This window comes from Saccoglossus kowalevskii, chromosome 16, assembly GCF_978046115.1.
Source record: "Saccoglossus kowalevskii chromosome 16, keSacKowa6.1, whole genome shotgun sequence".
NCBI classification, from domain to species: Eukaryota; Metazoa; Hemichordata; class Enteropneusta; family Harrimaniidae; genus Saccoglossus; species Saccoglossus kowalevskii.
Window position 1 is genome coordinate 31,343,675 of NC_140656.1, and position 16,316 is coordinate 31,359,990.

Sequence of the window (16,316 nt, forward strand, 5' to 3'; positions counted from 1 at the left end):
TTCTCGAATCACCTTGACTGCCACATACTATTCCAATTTTGTTTGTTTCTCGAATCACCTTGACTGCCACATACTATTCCAATTTTGTTTGTTTCTCGAATCACCTTGACTGCCACATACTTTTCCAATTTTGTTTTTGTTTCTCGAATCACCTTGACTGCCACATACTATTCCAATTTTGTTTGTTTCTCGAATCACCTTGACTGCCACATACTTTTCCAATTTTGTTTGTTTCTCGAATCACCTTGACTGCCACATACTATTCCAATTTTGTTTTTGTTTCTCGAATCACCTTGACTGCCACATACTATTCCAATTTTGTTTGTTTCTCGAATCACCTTGACTGCCACATACTATTCCAATTTTGTTTGTTTCTCGAATCACCTTGACTGCCACATACTATTCCAATTTTGTTTGTTTCTCGAATCACCTTGACTGCCACATACTATTCCAATTTTGTTCTTGATCTCTCTCAAATTGATTTTGGTATTAGATTCTGACAAATAAATGAATAAACAAAAATTAAAATAACAAACATATTTGTAACTGTTGTGGCATTTAATAATTTTGCATGGACTCTGATATTAAAGAGAATAAACTTCTTTACAATTCACAACAAATCACCAACAAACTACGGCAAAGTAATGTTGTTATCATCACATATTTTTAGCTCCGCTGTCGACTTTGTCGAGCGGAGCTTATCATATGAGTGATTGTCCGTCGTCGTCGGCGTCCGTCGTCGTCGTCCGTGTCAATGTTTTACTTCTTCGACTTCTTCTTGAAAACTACAAGCCTGAATGCTTTGATACTTGGTGTATATGTACCTTGGGTAGACCTCTCTCAGATTTGTTCATTTCATGATGATATCTTCAATTCTCTAATTTTGGTGAATATTGTTGTCATTTTTAGTAAAAAGTGATATTTTCGACTTCTTGTTGAAAACCGCAAGTGCAATTGCTTTGATATTACATATATAGGTACTACATGTGGACCTCTCTCAGATTTGTTCATTTTGTAATGATATCTTTAATTCTCTAATTTTGGTGAATATTTTTGTAATTTTTGGTAAAAAGTGATATTTTCGACTTCTTGTTGAAAACCGCAAGTCCAATTGCTTTTATATTACATATATAGGTACTACATGTCGACCTCTCTCATATTTGTTCATTTTGTAATGATATCTTCAATTCTCTAATTTTGGTGAACATTTTTGTAATTTTTGGTAAAAAGTGATATTTTTTTGACTTCTTGTTGAAAACCGCAAGTCCAATTGCTTTGATATTACATATATAGGTACTACATGTGGACCTCTCTCAGATTTGTTCATTTTGTAATGATATCTTTAATTCTCTAATTTTGGTGAATATTTTTGTAATTTTTGGTAAAAAGTGATATTTTCGACTTCTTGTTGAAAACCGCAAGTCCAATTGCTTTGATATTACATATATAGGTACTACATGTGGACCTCTCTCAGATTTGTTCATTTCATAATGATATCTTTAATTCTCTAATTTTGATGAATATTTTTGTAATTTTTGGTAAAAAGTGATATTTTCGACTTCTTGTTGAAAACCGCAAGTCCAATTGCTTTGATATATTATACATATAGGTACTACCTGTGGACCTCTCTCAGATTTGTTCATTTTCTAATGATATCTTCTGTTCTTTAATTGCCATGTGCATTGCTAACAGCGGAGCTATCTCAGCCGACAGGCTGCTTGTTCATATTTGATGTTTCATGTGGTGTACCATGTTCTATGACTGTTAGTTCTATGTTACAGTGATTTCTGCATTGACATCACAAATGAGGCCAAAAGACTACTTATTCTGTACTCCAATCAATTTGGGGCGATGAGAAATTAAAAATTCAATAATGCTGCACCATCCCATGGATTAAATTAAAATGTTATAAAACAGATCAAGACCAATAAAAATCATATGTTCTCAGTTCAAAGAAATATGCATATAAAAATGCTCCAAAATTTTGGTTGAAAAAATAGCTTTGTTCAAATGGTTGATCCAATTAGAATTCTGATCATGTTTGATCTTCTATGTTATCATATTTTACCTGTGTATGTTAATTACAAAACTGCCCATAAGAACAAATTATGTACATACTTTGTTCTAAAAGAAAGATTTATGAAAGATATGCTGATTCAATAGCGTGTTCTTACCATGGTAATCTGAAGAGTATTCCCATAGTGTTACAAAAGTACATGTCTGAAATCACAAGGGTTTGAGGTCTAAAATGAAAACGAGTTTAATCTAAAAATTGGTTAGTTGATTCTTTACTACAAAACATCCACTGTGCACTCATATTGGTAATTTTAAGATGGCTGAATGGTGGCCATTTTAGTCCTAAAAATCAAAATCTGTCTTTCAGTCTTTTCAGTACTACATTTTAGCGGTGTATGGGTGAATTTTGTTCACACTTGGGACATACATTGGACATTATTAGATCTAGAATGCACTTAACTTTGCTTTTTAGATTGGATTCAAAATATCTCTGACATGTTTCAAAATAGCCAAATGGTTCAAACTTTGCACAAACTTTAGATGATTTGGACTGCATCATGTCAATGACTTGTTCACTTTAAATCTGTTTAGATGTTAAAATCGCAGATACATTCTCAACTATCAGTGGAACACATCACGACTGCGACCCAGAGTACATCTCCGGAGAACCAGGAAGTACAGAATGAGGTACCAGTGCCAGAATTAACACAGACAGCTGAGACGGCAATTCAGGCAATAAATTCAGATCACCTGGTGACCCTGAAAGATGATAGCATGTAAGTGTTGTATAAACTATAAATAGATTGTTGTATAATTGCAAATAGTGAAACTTGTATATGATTCCATCTCTTTAATCAATGTCTTGAAGCCATTGAATTCCCCAGTTCATTGTTGGCTTATATCTACCTGTAAAAAAAAATCCAAATGACCTGATATATTCAAGATGGTTGGGCATACATCTTTGCCAGCGACTTCCTATTCCAAGCAATTGGGCGAGGAAGATATGGACATGCCAAATATGATCACTTAAACAATATTATTTAAAACAGAGGAACCCTCATTCGTGTACTAAAGGTATTACCTAGACAAGCCCAGTCATGGCAATTTTATTGTTTTATGTGATGATTTCCTTGTAGCTCCGCTGACGACTTTGTCGAGCAGAGCTTATCATATGAGTGATTGTCCGTCAGCATTCGTCATCGTTGTCCGTGTCAACTTTTTACTTTTTCGACTTCTCTTTTGAAAACTGCAAGCCTGAATGCTTTGTTTTGACTAATATGTTTTGCCCTGTGTGCGTCCGTGCGTCTGTGATCACCTGTATCTCGAACATGCATGGACCGATCACTCATACATCACACATTATATGGGACATATGCACATGCATTTTTTTCATGATCCGATTAACAATAGCCGAATAGCGGCCATTTTTAAGTTATGCATGGACGGATTTTGTTCAAATTTGGTACATACATTAAACATAATAGGACCTTGATGCACGTCATTTTTTTTCGGATCGGGTTTGAAATGGCCGACTGGCGGCCATTTTGTTTTAAAGAATTCAGTTCTGGATCCGTATCCGAGACATGTCTGGATTGATCAAGTTCAAACATCACACACACATGGTACATCATGTCACAAATAGATATGCGCATTTGTTTCATGATCCGCTTAACAATAGCTGAATGATGGCCATTTTAAGGCCGAAAATGCATCAAAATCACGTATTTTTACAATTTCGGAACCGGATCTCAGTCATGCATGGATGGATTTTGTTCAGATTTAGTACAATGTGTTGTTACATATGCAGGTGCATTTCGGAACAGACCACTGAAAGTGGTCTGAGATTTCGGTCATGATCTGCTTTGAATGTATCTGTCACTCAAATATGAACGGAACGGGGACGTGTCATTGACAATGACTTGTTCATTTCATGATGATATTTCATGATGATATCTTCTATTCTCTAATTTTGGTGAATATTTTTGGAAAAAAGCGATATTTTCAACTTCAACTGCAAGTCTGATTGCTTTGATACTATACATATTGGTATCTCAGGTAGACCTCTCTCAGATTTATTCATTTCGTGATGATATCTTCAATTATCTAATTTTGATGAATATTTTTGGTGAAAAGTGATATTTTCGAATTCTTGTTGAAAACAGCAAGTCCGATTGTTTTAATACTATACATATTGTTCATTTTCTAATTATATCTTCAGTTCTTTAATAAGTCCCCATTCGGACGAAGTCCGAAAACGGGGACTTATAATTCGGTCTCTGTCCGTCCGCGCGTCCGTTCGGAGTCGTATCTCAGAATCCCTTGGACCGATTCCGTTCATTCTTTGCATGTACTTTATGTGGTTTAGCGATTCATTTCAAAATGGCCGACTGGCAGCAATCTTGTTTTTTGAAAATGTTGTATTTTGGACATGCTTTGTCAGTTTTTATTCAAACTTGTTACATAGATTATACATGTTAGGATACATGTCCATGACAATTTATTTCACAATTGGATCAAAGATGGCCGACTAGCAGCCATCTTGTTTTTTGAAAATGTTCTATTTTGGACATGCTTTGTCAGTTTTCATTCAAATTTAGTACATTGATCATACATGTTAGGATTCATGTCCCCGACCATCCGCGAGTTCATGAGTCCGTCCGTGTGTCCGTTCGTCAGTGCGTCACTCTGTCCAGAGTCATATTTCAGAATCCTGTGCACCGATTCCGTTCATTCTTTGCATGTGCCTAGTACTTTATGTGGGACATATGCACATGCAGTGGTTAAGCGATTCGATTAAAAATGGCTGACTGGCAGTCATCTTGTTTTTTGAAAATGTTGTATTTTGGACATGCTTTGTCAGTTGTCATTCGAACTTGGTACATAGATTATACATGTTAGGATACATGTCCATGACGATTTATTTCGCAATTGGATCAAAGATGGTCGACTGGCAGGCATCTTGTTTTTTTGTTTTTTTTATGTGGTATCTTGGACATGCTCTGTCAGTTTTCATTAAAATTTGGCACATACATGTACTTTATACATGTTAGGATGCATGTCCATGACAATTTGTTTCAAAATCTGGTCAAGGATGGCCGATTGACAGCCATCTGACTTTTTGGCCTTACTGCTATAATTTCACAATTTATGTACCATTTTCATTCATATTTGGCACATACATCATACATATCAGTGTGTTTCATAATCAGATCAAAGATAGCCGAATAACAGCTGTTTTTATTTTTGGCCATATTACTACTACAAGGAACACGTGTTTTGATGTAAATAAACAATCTTTTGTATACGCCACTTGGAACTCAAGTTTCAAGGACACGCTCGCGACAACTTCTTCGCTTTAATATGACGAGCACAAAGAGAAGTTTTAAAAATTTAACGGGGACTGTGTCATTTTCAATGACTTGTTGAAATGTGCATTGCTAACAGCGAACTTCCATGACGCGCCTCTCTATAGAGTTAGCATCTTGTCTCCATGGATACATCTTACACATGCCTGGACCGATTACATTCCAACTTTACACATACACTGTTCATTATACATAATATTATATATATACACATCAATTTGTTTTTTGATCTGATTTTAGATGGTCGAATGGCTGCCATTTTTGTGCTGAAAAAAATCATAAAAATCAAGCATTTCTACCATTATGGAACTATATCTCGTTTATGGATGGATTTTGTTCAAACTTGGTGCATGTTATTTTGATTTTCAAATCAGATTCAAAATGGCCAACTGATGGCCATTTTGTTTTAATGAATGTGGTTCTAGTGCCCATATCTCTGCCATGCTTTGACCGATGTTCAAATTTTATATATTCATTATATATCATATCAGTGATATACAGATTTATTGGTTTGACGATCTAAAATGGCCAAATGGTGGCCATTTTTGTGCTAAAAAGTCATCAAAAATAAAGCATTCTGGCATTCCGGAACCGTATCTCAGTTGTTTATGGATGGATTTCTTACAAACTTGGTACATAAATTGGACATTATGGGTTCCTGATGCATGTCATTTTGTTTTTCAGATCCGATAAAAAATGGCTCACTGGTGGCCATTTTGTTTTAATGAATGTGTTTCTAGAGCCATATCTCTGACATGCTTTGACTGATTATGTTCAAATTTGATATATTCATTATACATCATGTTATAGATATGCAGATATATTCAAAATGGTCGACCGATGGCCATTTTATTTTAATTAGTGCTGTTCAGAGTAATATCTCTCAATATGGACAAGTACTTGTTTGACGATCAGACTGAATGTTATTTTATGAATCATTTTAATGTTAAAAAATCATCATAAGCATCAGCTTCCGGATCCATATCTCTGACATGTTTATGTTCCAACTATATTTCTATAAACAAAACTATATTATAAGTGAGATAACTAACAGGGACTGTGCCATGCATGGCTTGTTTCTTTCTTTTAGACCATTACAATCTTTGAAGAGTTGTTTGGGTTCTTTGAAAGAGCAAATGAGTGTTTTGCAAGAAGAAATGAATGAACATACTACAATAATACAGACTTCATCACAGTCATGGAGGTAAGATGTTAAAATATTATAAAAATGCTCAACATTATATTTGTGGTTTTACCTTAGTTACTAGTTTACACTGGTTACATAGGATATGATTGCTAGGTTATACTTGTTACAGAAAGCTAATTACTATTGTTAATACACAGATTTATTAAAACCAATTACTAGTTTATACTAGTTACATAAAATAAGTTGCTTGTTTACACTAGTTACTAGTTTACATGTATTACATAAAGCTAAATACTAATGTTTATACATAGATAACATAATTCTTATTGCTTGTTTACACTGGTGACATAAAATCAGTTACTAGTTTACATTGGTTACATAGGACTGGTTACTAGCTTACACTTGTTACTAGCTTACAGTGGTATAATAAAACAAGCAACTAGTTTATAGAGATACAAAGAGAGTTTCATAAAATTGGGCTTCCTATATTTCTCTTACCAAAACAAAAAGAAGAACAATATGTTTTTTTTAAATAATAATGTTATCCATCTCAGGGAAACCTGGTAGAAAGTTATTTTAAAATAATTCAAATGTGTAGCATGCCTGAGATGGTAAAAGGGAACATCTCAAATGTTGTCAATTTTTGCATGTGCATAAAATGGTGGAAGGGGGCTTCTGAAGTGTTTTAGGGGTGCTTTCTATAAACAAATATTTGAAATGTAGATTGCTGCTTCATAGAATTAAAGTACATGCTTATAGGACAATATATTTCTATTTCTTTCTTGTTAATTTTTCTGTAATAATGGTGATTTCTTTGGATAACATTGCTAACACTAGATGTGATTCCATAGCCATTGTGATGGTATTTTAGTCATTTCTGATACATTTGGTGTTATTTTTAGAAATTAAGATTTTCATTGACACAGAAGAGCTATGGTTCCTTCCATGCACTTGCGTAACACAAATGTGTGACGCCAAATGACATCACAAATAAAAGACGATAAAAGTACACCATTTCAATATATCATACGACTGAAACTATTACCGATCATAAACACTCGCCAGCGTGAAAACCGTGACAAAAATGATCTGTTTGAATTTTTTTCCTTGGATTTAGTACGTAACTCATTTTCTAGAGGTCGAACAAGGACAAAATTACTTTGCTAAATGACGTCACTGTATTAAAACTTCCCACTGAAGTGGAACATCTAAAACGCCAGGAAATGGTCTTCTGCTACTATTAGTATTTTGCGATGGACCTCTTGGTATTTACTGTTGTTTATTTCCCCTACATCCTACATGCATGGAAAGGCATGTATTTGTACATTTCTCTCAAAAAACTGTGAGCAGTATACGAATGCATCTGTTCGCTTTACGGGAGTGTCCAACAAGTTATTGGGAATATTCTCTAGTGACATTATATTGTCTTCGTTTGACCTGACGAAAATGGCTGCCAATTGAGTTATGTGTGGTGTGGAGCACTAATTTGTGGGAAAAAGGACGTCACGGTTTAGGCTTTGGTGAGAGTTTAATAAACATATTATCAATGTGTGATGCAAGAAAATATTCCGCTTTTATTCGTGTTGCCATATGTCGTCGCACATTTGTGTTACGTAAGTCTATGCAAGGAACTATAGCTCTTCTGTGTTGATAAAATATCTGACAATAACAAATTTAATAACACAAAATATATCAGAAATGAATAATATATTACAAAAACTAAAGACCAACTGCCAGCTATGATAACAAGTACTATTATTTACTGATATCTCTTTGTAAGCATTATAGCAGTATCTACAATAGGGCCAAAACTATGTTGGTTCTCGGCTGAGCAAGTTTTTGAGGTCGCTGAGCAAGTTTTTGAGGTCACTGAGCAAGTTGGTGAGGTCACTGAGCAAGTTGGTGAGGTCACTGAGCAAGTTGGTGAGGTCACTTAGCAAGTTTGTGGGGTCTTTGAGCAAGTTGGTGAGGTCACTGAACAAGTTGGTTAGGTCGCTGAGCAAGTTGGTTAGGTCGCTGAGCAAGTTGGTGAGGTCTCTGAGCAAGTTGGTGAGGTCGCTGAGCAAGTTGGTGAGGTCTCTGAGCAAGTTGGTGAGGTCTCTGAGCAAGTTGGTGAGGTCGCTGAGCAAGTTGGTGAGGTCTCTGAGCAAGTTGGTGAGGTCGCTGAGCAAGTTGGTGAGGTCTCTGAGCAAGTTGGTGAGGTCACTGAGCAAGTTGGTGAGGTCGCTGAGCAAGTTGGTGAGGTCTCTGAGCAAGTTGGTGAGGTCGCTAAGCAAGTTTGCTAGGTCGCTGAACAAGATTGTGAGGTCACTGAGCAAGTTTGTGAGGTCGATGAACAAGTTTGTGAGGTCTCTGAGCAAATTTGTGAGGTCACTGAGCAAGTTTGTGAAGTCACTGAGCAAGTTTGTTAGGTCACTGAGCAAGTTTGTTAGGTCACTGAGCAAGTTTGTTAGGTTACTGAGCAAGTTTGTTAGGTTACTGAGCAAGTTTGTTAGGTCACTGAGCAAGTTTGTTAGGTTACTGAGCAAGTTTGTTAGGTTACTGAGCAAGTTTGTTAGGTCACTGAGCAAGTTTGTTAGGTTACTGAGCAAGTTGGTGAGGTCACTGAGCAAATTTGTGAGGTCGCTGATCAAGTTGGTGAGGTCACTGAACAAGTTTGTTAGGTCACTCAGCAAGTTTGTTAGGTTACTGAGCAAGTTTGTTATGTTACTGAGCAAGTTTGTTAGGTCACTGAGCAAGTTTGTTAGGTTACTGAGCAAGTTTGTTAGGTTACTGAGCAAGTTGGTGAGGTCACTGAGCAAGTTTGTTAGGTCACTGAGCAAATTTGTGAGGTCGCTGAGCAAGTTGGTGAGGTCACTGAACAAGTTGGTGAGGTCACTGAGCAAGTTTGTTAGGTTACTGAGCAAGTTTGTGAGGTCACTGAGCAAGTTGGTGAGGTCACTGAGCAAGTTGGTGAGGTCACTGAGCAAGTTTGTGAGGTCACTGAGCAAGTTTGTTAGGTCGCTGAGCAAGTTGGTGAGGTCACTGAGCAAGTTTGTGAGGTCACTGAACAAGTTTGTGAGGTCACTGAACAAGTTTGTGAGGTCTCTGAGCAAATTTGTGAGATCACTGAGCAAGTTTGTGAAGTCACTGAGCAAGTTTGTTAGGTCACTGAGCAAGTTTGTTAGGTTACTGAGCAAGTTTGTTAGGTTACTGAGCAAGTTTGTTAGGTTACTGAGCAAGTTGGTTAGGTTACTGAGCAAGTTGGTTAGGTTACTGAGCAAGTTTGTGAGGTCACTGAGCAAGTTTGTGAGGTCACTGAGCAAGTTTGTGAGGTCGCTGATCAAATTTGTGAGGTCACTGATCAAATTTGTGAGGTCACTGAGCAAGTTTGTGAGGTCACTGAGCAAGTTTGTTAGGTCGCTGAGCAAGTTGGTGAGGTCGCTGAGCAAGTTGGTGAGGTCACTGAGCAAGTTGGTGAGGTCACTGAGCAAGTTGGTGAGGTCACTGAGCAAGTTTGTGAGGTCGCTGAGCAAGTTTGTGAGGTCGCTGAGCAAGTTGGTGAGGTCGCTGAGCAAGTTGGTGAGGTCGCTGAGCAAGTTGGTGAGGTCACTGAGCAAGTTGGTGAGGTCGCTGAGCAAGTTTGTGAGGTCGCTGAGCAAGTTTGTTAGGTCGCTGAGCAAGTTTTTGAGGTCACTGAGCAAGTTTGTGAGGTCACTGAACAAGTTTGTGAGGTCACTGAACAAGTTTGTGAGGTCTGAGCAAGTTGGTGAGGTCACTGAACAAGTTGGTGAGGTCACTGAACAAGTTTGTGAGGTCACTGAGCAAGTTTGTGAGGTCACTGAGCAAGTTTGTGAGGTCACTGAGCAAGTTTGTGAGGTCACTGAGCAAGTTGGTGAGGTCACTGAGCAAGTTTGTTAGGTTACTGAGCAAGTTGGTGAGGCCACTGAGCAAGTTTGTGAGGTCACTGAGCAAGTTTGTTAGGTCACTGAGCAAGTTTGTTAGGTCACTGAGCAAATTTGTGAGGTCGCTGATCAAATTTGTTAGGTCACTGAGCAAGTTTGTGAGGTCACTGAGCAAGTTTGTGAGGTCGCTGAGCAAATTTGTGAGGTTGCTCAGCAAGTTGGTGAGGTCACTGAGCAAGTTTGTGAGGTCACTGAGCAAGTTTGTGAGGTCACTGAGCAAGTTTGTGAGGTCACTGAGCAAGTTTGTGAGGTCACTGAGCAAGTTTGTGAGGTCACTGAGCAAGTTTGTGAGGTCACTGAGCAAGTTTGTGAGGTCACTGAGCAAGTTGGTGAGGTCACTGAGCAAGTTGGTGAGGTCACTGAGCAAGTTTGTTAGGTTACTGAGCAAGTTGGTGAGGCCACTGAGCAAGTTTGTGAGGTCACTGAGCAAGTTTGTGAGGTCACTGAGCAAGTTTGTTAGGTCACTGAGCAAGTTTGTGAGGTCACTGAGCAAATTTGTGAGGTCACTGATCAAATTTGTGAGGTCGCTGAGCAAGTTTGTTAGGTCGCTGAGCAAGTTTGTGAGGTCGCTGAGCAAGTTTGTTAGGTCGCTGAGCAAGTTTGTTAGGTCGCTGAGCAAGTTTGTGAGGTCGCTGAGCAAGTTTGTTAGGTCGCTGAGCAAGTTTGTGAGGTCGCTGAGCAAGTTGGTGAGGTCGCTGAGCAAGTTTGTGAGGTCACTGAGCAAGTTTGTGAGGTCACTGAGCAAGTTTGTGAGGTCACTGAGCAAGTTTGTGAGGTCACTGAGCAAGTTTGTGAGGTCACTGAGCAAGTTTGTGAGGTCACTGAGCAAGTAGTTTGTTAGGTCACTGAGCAAGTTTGTCAGGTCACTGAACAAGTTACATGCAAATGTGCATTAGAGGGGACGCTTGTTCTTGGTATTATATTGGTGCTATGGCTACCATGCATGTTTCACTCATTGCATCTGTCTTAATAATGAAAAGACATTTCTAGTCTGTTACTTTTAATACCGCATGATATAACTGTATTGTAAACAAATGAGATGTTCCCTAAACATGTACTCATTTATTTGCCTTTGAATTAGTAATTTCAGTTATATGGAATTTATTACATAAATAGAATTTCTAAATGCAAATTAATTGTTTTTTATTGTATGTCACTATATTCCTTTTTTTGTTCTTACACAGGCATGTAGACGAGCAAGTCAAAGAGTTGAGTCGTACATGCGCTAGTAGTCCTGTTAATTCACTCTATAGTTCATCGGTGGGTAGTGTGCCATCAAGTCCTGGCTGGAAATCACCTGCTACAACACCTAATCTACCAAATATTCAAGATTTGTAAAAAATACAATTCACATTTACAGCTTTATTCCTACTGTTCAAGGTGTTTAGTTTCTTTCACTGCCAGGCATTTGTGTTTTTTTACTGGCTTAGGGGGCTTTATGCTAATCGGTGATTTACACTTATATTCAAATTGTTACGTATACACCATTTTCTTGAAATACTTGGTGACTTTTAATACTTGTAGATGCACAACTCTGAGGCTTTTAAGACAGGTATGTGCTTGTGTAATAAATATTTTCTTGACATATAATTTGCTTTTCGATGAAAACAAAAATCCTAGTTCTTTCCTCCTTTACCATAGTTTATTTACTGAAAAATATAATATTATAAATAATTTAATATAATGGTAAATCGTTTCCCAATGTAATTAATTATTGGCTATCTAATTTCTGTTAGCATATTTCCAGATACAGGGATAAATTCACATTTGGGTCTGAACATCTGTGAGTAGCTATGTGTTGAATATTTACAATTTTTTTAGTCCATGCAATTATAGGAGGAGCAATTATAGATACTGTGGAATACTTTATTTTCGCTAGAATTAATTTTCGCTGAAAAGGCTTTTTGGGTGTTTTGTATGGAATTTATTTTCACTGATTTTTGATGAGTTGAAATATGAAATATAGGAAAAAAAGTATATTCGCTGGATTTTATTTTCACGGAATCATCCCTTCAGCGAAAATAGCGAAAATAAATTCCGAGCGAAAATAAAGTATTCTACAGTAGTAGTCTTTTATGCATATATTATTTTCTTTTTCATTTACAAGGTTATACATGGTTAATTTCTACAATTTGCTTTTCCCCCTTTTCATCTTGGCCTACCTACTTAACAGTATCCAAATTTCTATATATATATATCCATCCCTGAATGATTTCAATTTAAGATTATCCCTTATGGAAATGATTCACAAAAGCAGTGTACCCTCACCATTCTAATTACACTGCCCTCTAGTGTTGAAATGTTGAATTGTCAGTGTGCCCTCTCATCATAACATCGCATAATTTATGGAAATGGCTTAGAGAACACACTGTTAATGTTATGCAGTTAACATCATGCTATTATAAGTAGGTCAATAGACTGTATTTGGATTTGGTTTCAAGTTATGTGTATTTAATGCTATATTTATTCATAGTTACTTGGCATTGTAGCATTGTGTTCATAAAATGAAGGTGACACCTTTACAATCATTCAGATTTCAAATAAATACCATTATCATTTGTAATCTGAAATGATGACTGTATTTTGAATCCCATCCATTAAAAAAGAAGTTATATTTCTGTTTCCATTCCTATATTGGGAGCTATACTATCCATCCATATTTTAAGTTTACTTTGCCCCTAGGTGTTTTGAATTCTAACATAAAATCAAGCATGATTAGATCTATGAATTTTTACATTTATTGTAATATTTTGGTCACACTTACTCTGGATATTCTTCACTACCACAGTATTAATTAGCTTCAGACATCAATAAGTTGGACAAAAAAGAATGTTTTGAATGCATGTTTGGTGTTTCTTCAAAGCAAATAGAGGCTAATTTGTCAATAATATTGCCTACACATGTTTTAGTGTGTAACATAATTTAAACCTTTGAGCACAAAAATCAACTTCTATCACCATTCACAATTTTAAAACCCAAATATTCTCCACATTTTTACCAACATTTGGTCAAGACACACAGCCAATAGAAAATTATGCCTATGTGGTCTAAAATATAAAAAAAAATACATAAAAATTTACAAAACATTGCACTGAAATTTGGTTGAAAAAAAAGTGCACAAAGGGTTGAATACTTGTACAGTACATAACGAGGCAGGTCGTGAACATTATTTGATCATGTTTTGTATTTATTTGTCTTCTAAACCAAAAATTAATACTGAAAAAACTACCGTCATTCTGGAGTATGACACGCGTGTTCAATATGTGGCAAATGTTCGGCTACGTAACCGTAATCGGTTGCTTAAAAAAATAAATGCTATTACACACCCACCCACCAAACCACCCATCCAGGCTTATGGAAACATTATTATATGAAAAGAGAAAATGGAATACTGTGAAATACTTTATTTTCGCTGGAATCAATATTCGCTGAAAGGGCTTTTTGGATGTTTTGTATGGAATTTATTTTCACTGATTTTGATTAGTTGAATGTGAAATATAGGAAAAAACGGTATATTCGCTAGATTTTATTTTCACGGAATCATCCCTTCCGCGAAAATACCGAAAATAAATTCCAAGCGAAAATAAAGTATTGTACAGTATTTGATGTGAAATATATATTAATAACAAAACACAAATCATCATGTTTCCATGGCAATTAAAACTGTTGAACATGTTATCCTATGAACTTTGCACGACAGTAAAATGTTCAGCTGTTAAATTGAACTATTACGATTCATATGAAGAGATTCTGATATCATGTCACACATGACTGGGTATTTCATGTATGTATTAGCATACAGCCACAGATTGCCAAAATACGCTCATTATATATCTCACTCAATGTCAATCTCAATCTCTTGCTCCACGGAAGTATTTTTCAGAATGAATTTTTGCCAAAATATCAACTCAAATGTTCACTGGTACATAATTTTCCCAGATTCACATAATCATAATAATATGTCCCTTGCCGAAGTTAACCCTGTTAGCCCATATTATTTTTTGCACAACATTTTTGTACACTTTAATGTATTTTTTTTTTAAATTTTGGAACTAATTGGCCAATTTTCCCATACAGTTCTCAAAAAGAGATTTTGGAAACAAATTATGCGGTTTTGGTTTGTGAAAGGTGAGAAAGATTGACCTTGGTATTAAAGTGGTCTATTATGATAAGCAGGCTGGTACCTGTATTATTATATCCATTTTGTTTGAAATGACAATGAATTTATAATAATTACTTTGCTGTCCTGCTGCTGTGTTCAATAGCATGATGAATCTCCACTGCTACATAGATATCATAAACCTGTTCTCTTCTACAAACAGTAATGATATGGTTGACATTTTGATTATATTTATTTTGTAAATATATTCACAGCGCTCATTATTACACATTGCATTATACCAGTGCAACCCACTGTGTGATAATATTTCAGTACATGTTTGTTTCCAACAAATGAAAAATATTACATTTGGTTGGGGGTTAAAAGAATTGTTTCATTTTCATGTGTCATTGCATTCAATAAACAAATCAATGTTAGACGTTTTTTACTGTTATCATTGTGATGGTCCTTGTCGCATCAAAGAATGAACAACAATGTAATATAAAACTTGCTCATTAAAATGATGACCCATGACACATTTAATGTTATCCTACTTTTATGTAAAGTGGGAAGGGGATGGCTACATGAAACACCAATAGCTTTCGATTTTTTTTTGGTGAACATTGTCAATTTGAGAACATCTCTTGACTGTTCAACTCTTGTCACTTTTCACAAAACACAATTTTAACTACCGGTACATTTAAAAAACAAAATTCAATCTGTAGCAAATGGAAAATTGTCTATTTTGGTCAAACCAAAGTAAAATGCATACAAATGGGCAAAATTGTTTGACAATAGTAAACGTAACAATTTTCAGTTTGGAAAAATCCGCTGGTGAAACTTTTCAAATATAAACTATTAATTTGTTTTAGTTTATTGTTATATTACACTTATCAACAAACCCATGTATGTTAAAAATTAATCTGATTGCATTTAAATTGGTCCTCTAATTAATGCGCGAGTACTTTACAGAATGTAAATTTTACCAGCTGAGCCAATCTGAGCATTTCAGTGGGTTTTGGCTGCTTTATATAGATATATAAGATAAAACATGGGCTTGTTGACTGAAGTGTATTGGGCTGTCTTACATGAAACAGGTGCTAGTTTATATATCAACTTTCTGTATATGACTTTTTGGTGCTCTATCTATTGGGTTTATTCAATCTTAATCACATATCAAAACTGTCAAAATGTTGCTGGATTAGAATTAAAAATATGAGGTGAAATCTTCTGCATTGATTTCTGTGTTGATTATGTGTGCTTGTGTTACTGCTATGAGTTGGTCCATATTTTATTACTATAACAAAGTGTAGTTCTTGTGTGATTGCATATAACATTTACTGCTAGATCATTTACCTTGAAATTCTAAGATATTTTCTAAATTGACTACGGTACTTATATACCTTAAATATGAGTTATTGTACATTGTTGTCGTCTATATGGTATAAACAATAAACAATAGTTTTGCTTGTGGCAGATACCCAATATTTCATGAGGATCACTTGTTTTCAAGTTCCATTATGATAAGTATCGCCTTTAGATTTTCTGATAAGTGCCTCATTTGTGAGTAAAAATGCCAAGGTCAAAACCTATTGAGAGCAAATGTTTTTTTTTGCTTCGCTGTTGACGAGCGAAGCTTATCATATGAGTGATTGTCCGTTGTCGTCTGTCAATTTTTTGCTTTGTTGACTACTTATTGAAAACTACAAGACTGATTGTTTTAATATTATATATATAGGTACCTC

The 16,316-nt window shown here is 35.8% G+C and overlaps 1 protein-coding gene across 2 annotated transcripts in view; it reads left to right on the forward strand.

The window, feature by feature from the left end:
- Positions 1 to 15,797, forward strand: part of LOC100377065 (uncharacterized) — a 38,065-nt gene extending 22,268 nt beyond the window's left edge. For both annotated transcript variants that reach the window (XM_085491366.1, XM_085491367.1), the window contains 3 exons: positions 2,608 to 2,792; positions 6,472 to 6,585; positions 11,657 to 15,797. In XM_085491366.1, coding sequence (XP_085347492.1) covers positions 2,608 to 2,792; positions 6,472 to 6,585; positions 11,657 to 11,810 — 453 coding nt within the window. In that variant the 3' untranslated portion in view covers positions 11,811 to 15,797. The remainder of the gene's footprint in view (positions 1 to 2,607; positions 2,793 to 6,471; positions 6,586 to 11,656) is intronic.
- Positions 15,798 to 16,316: the final 519 nt, after the last annotated feature.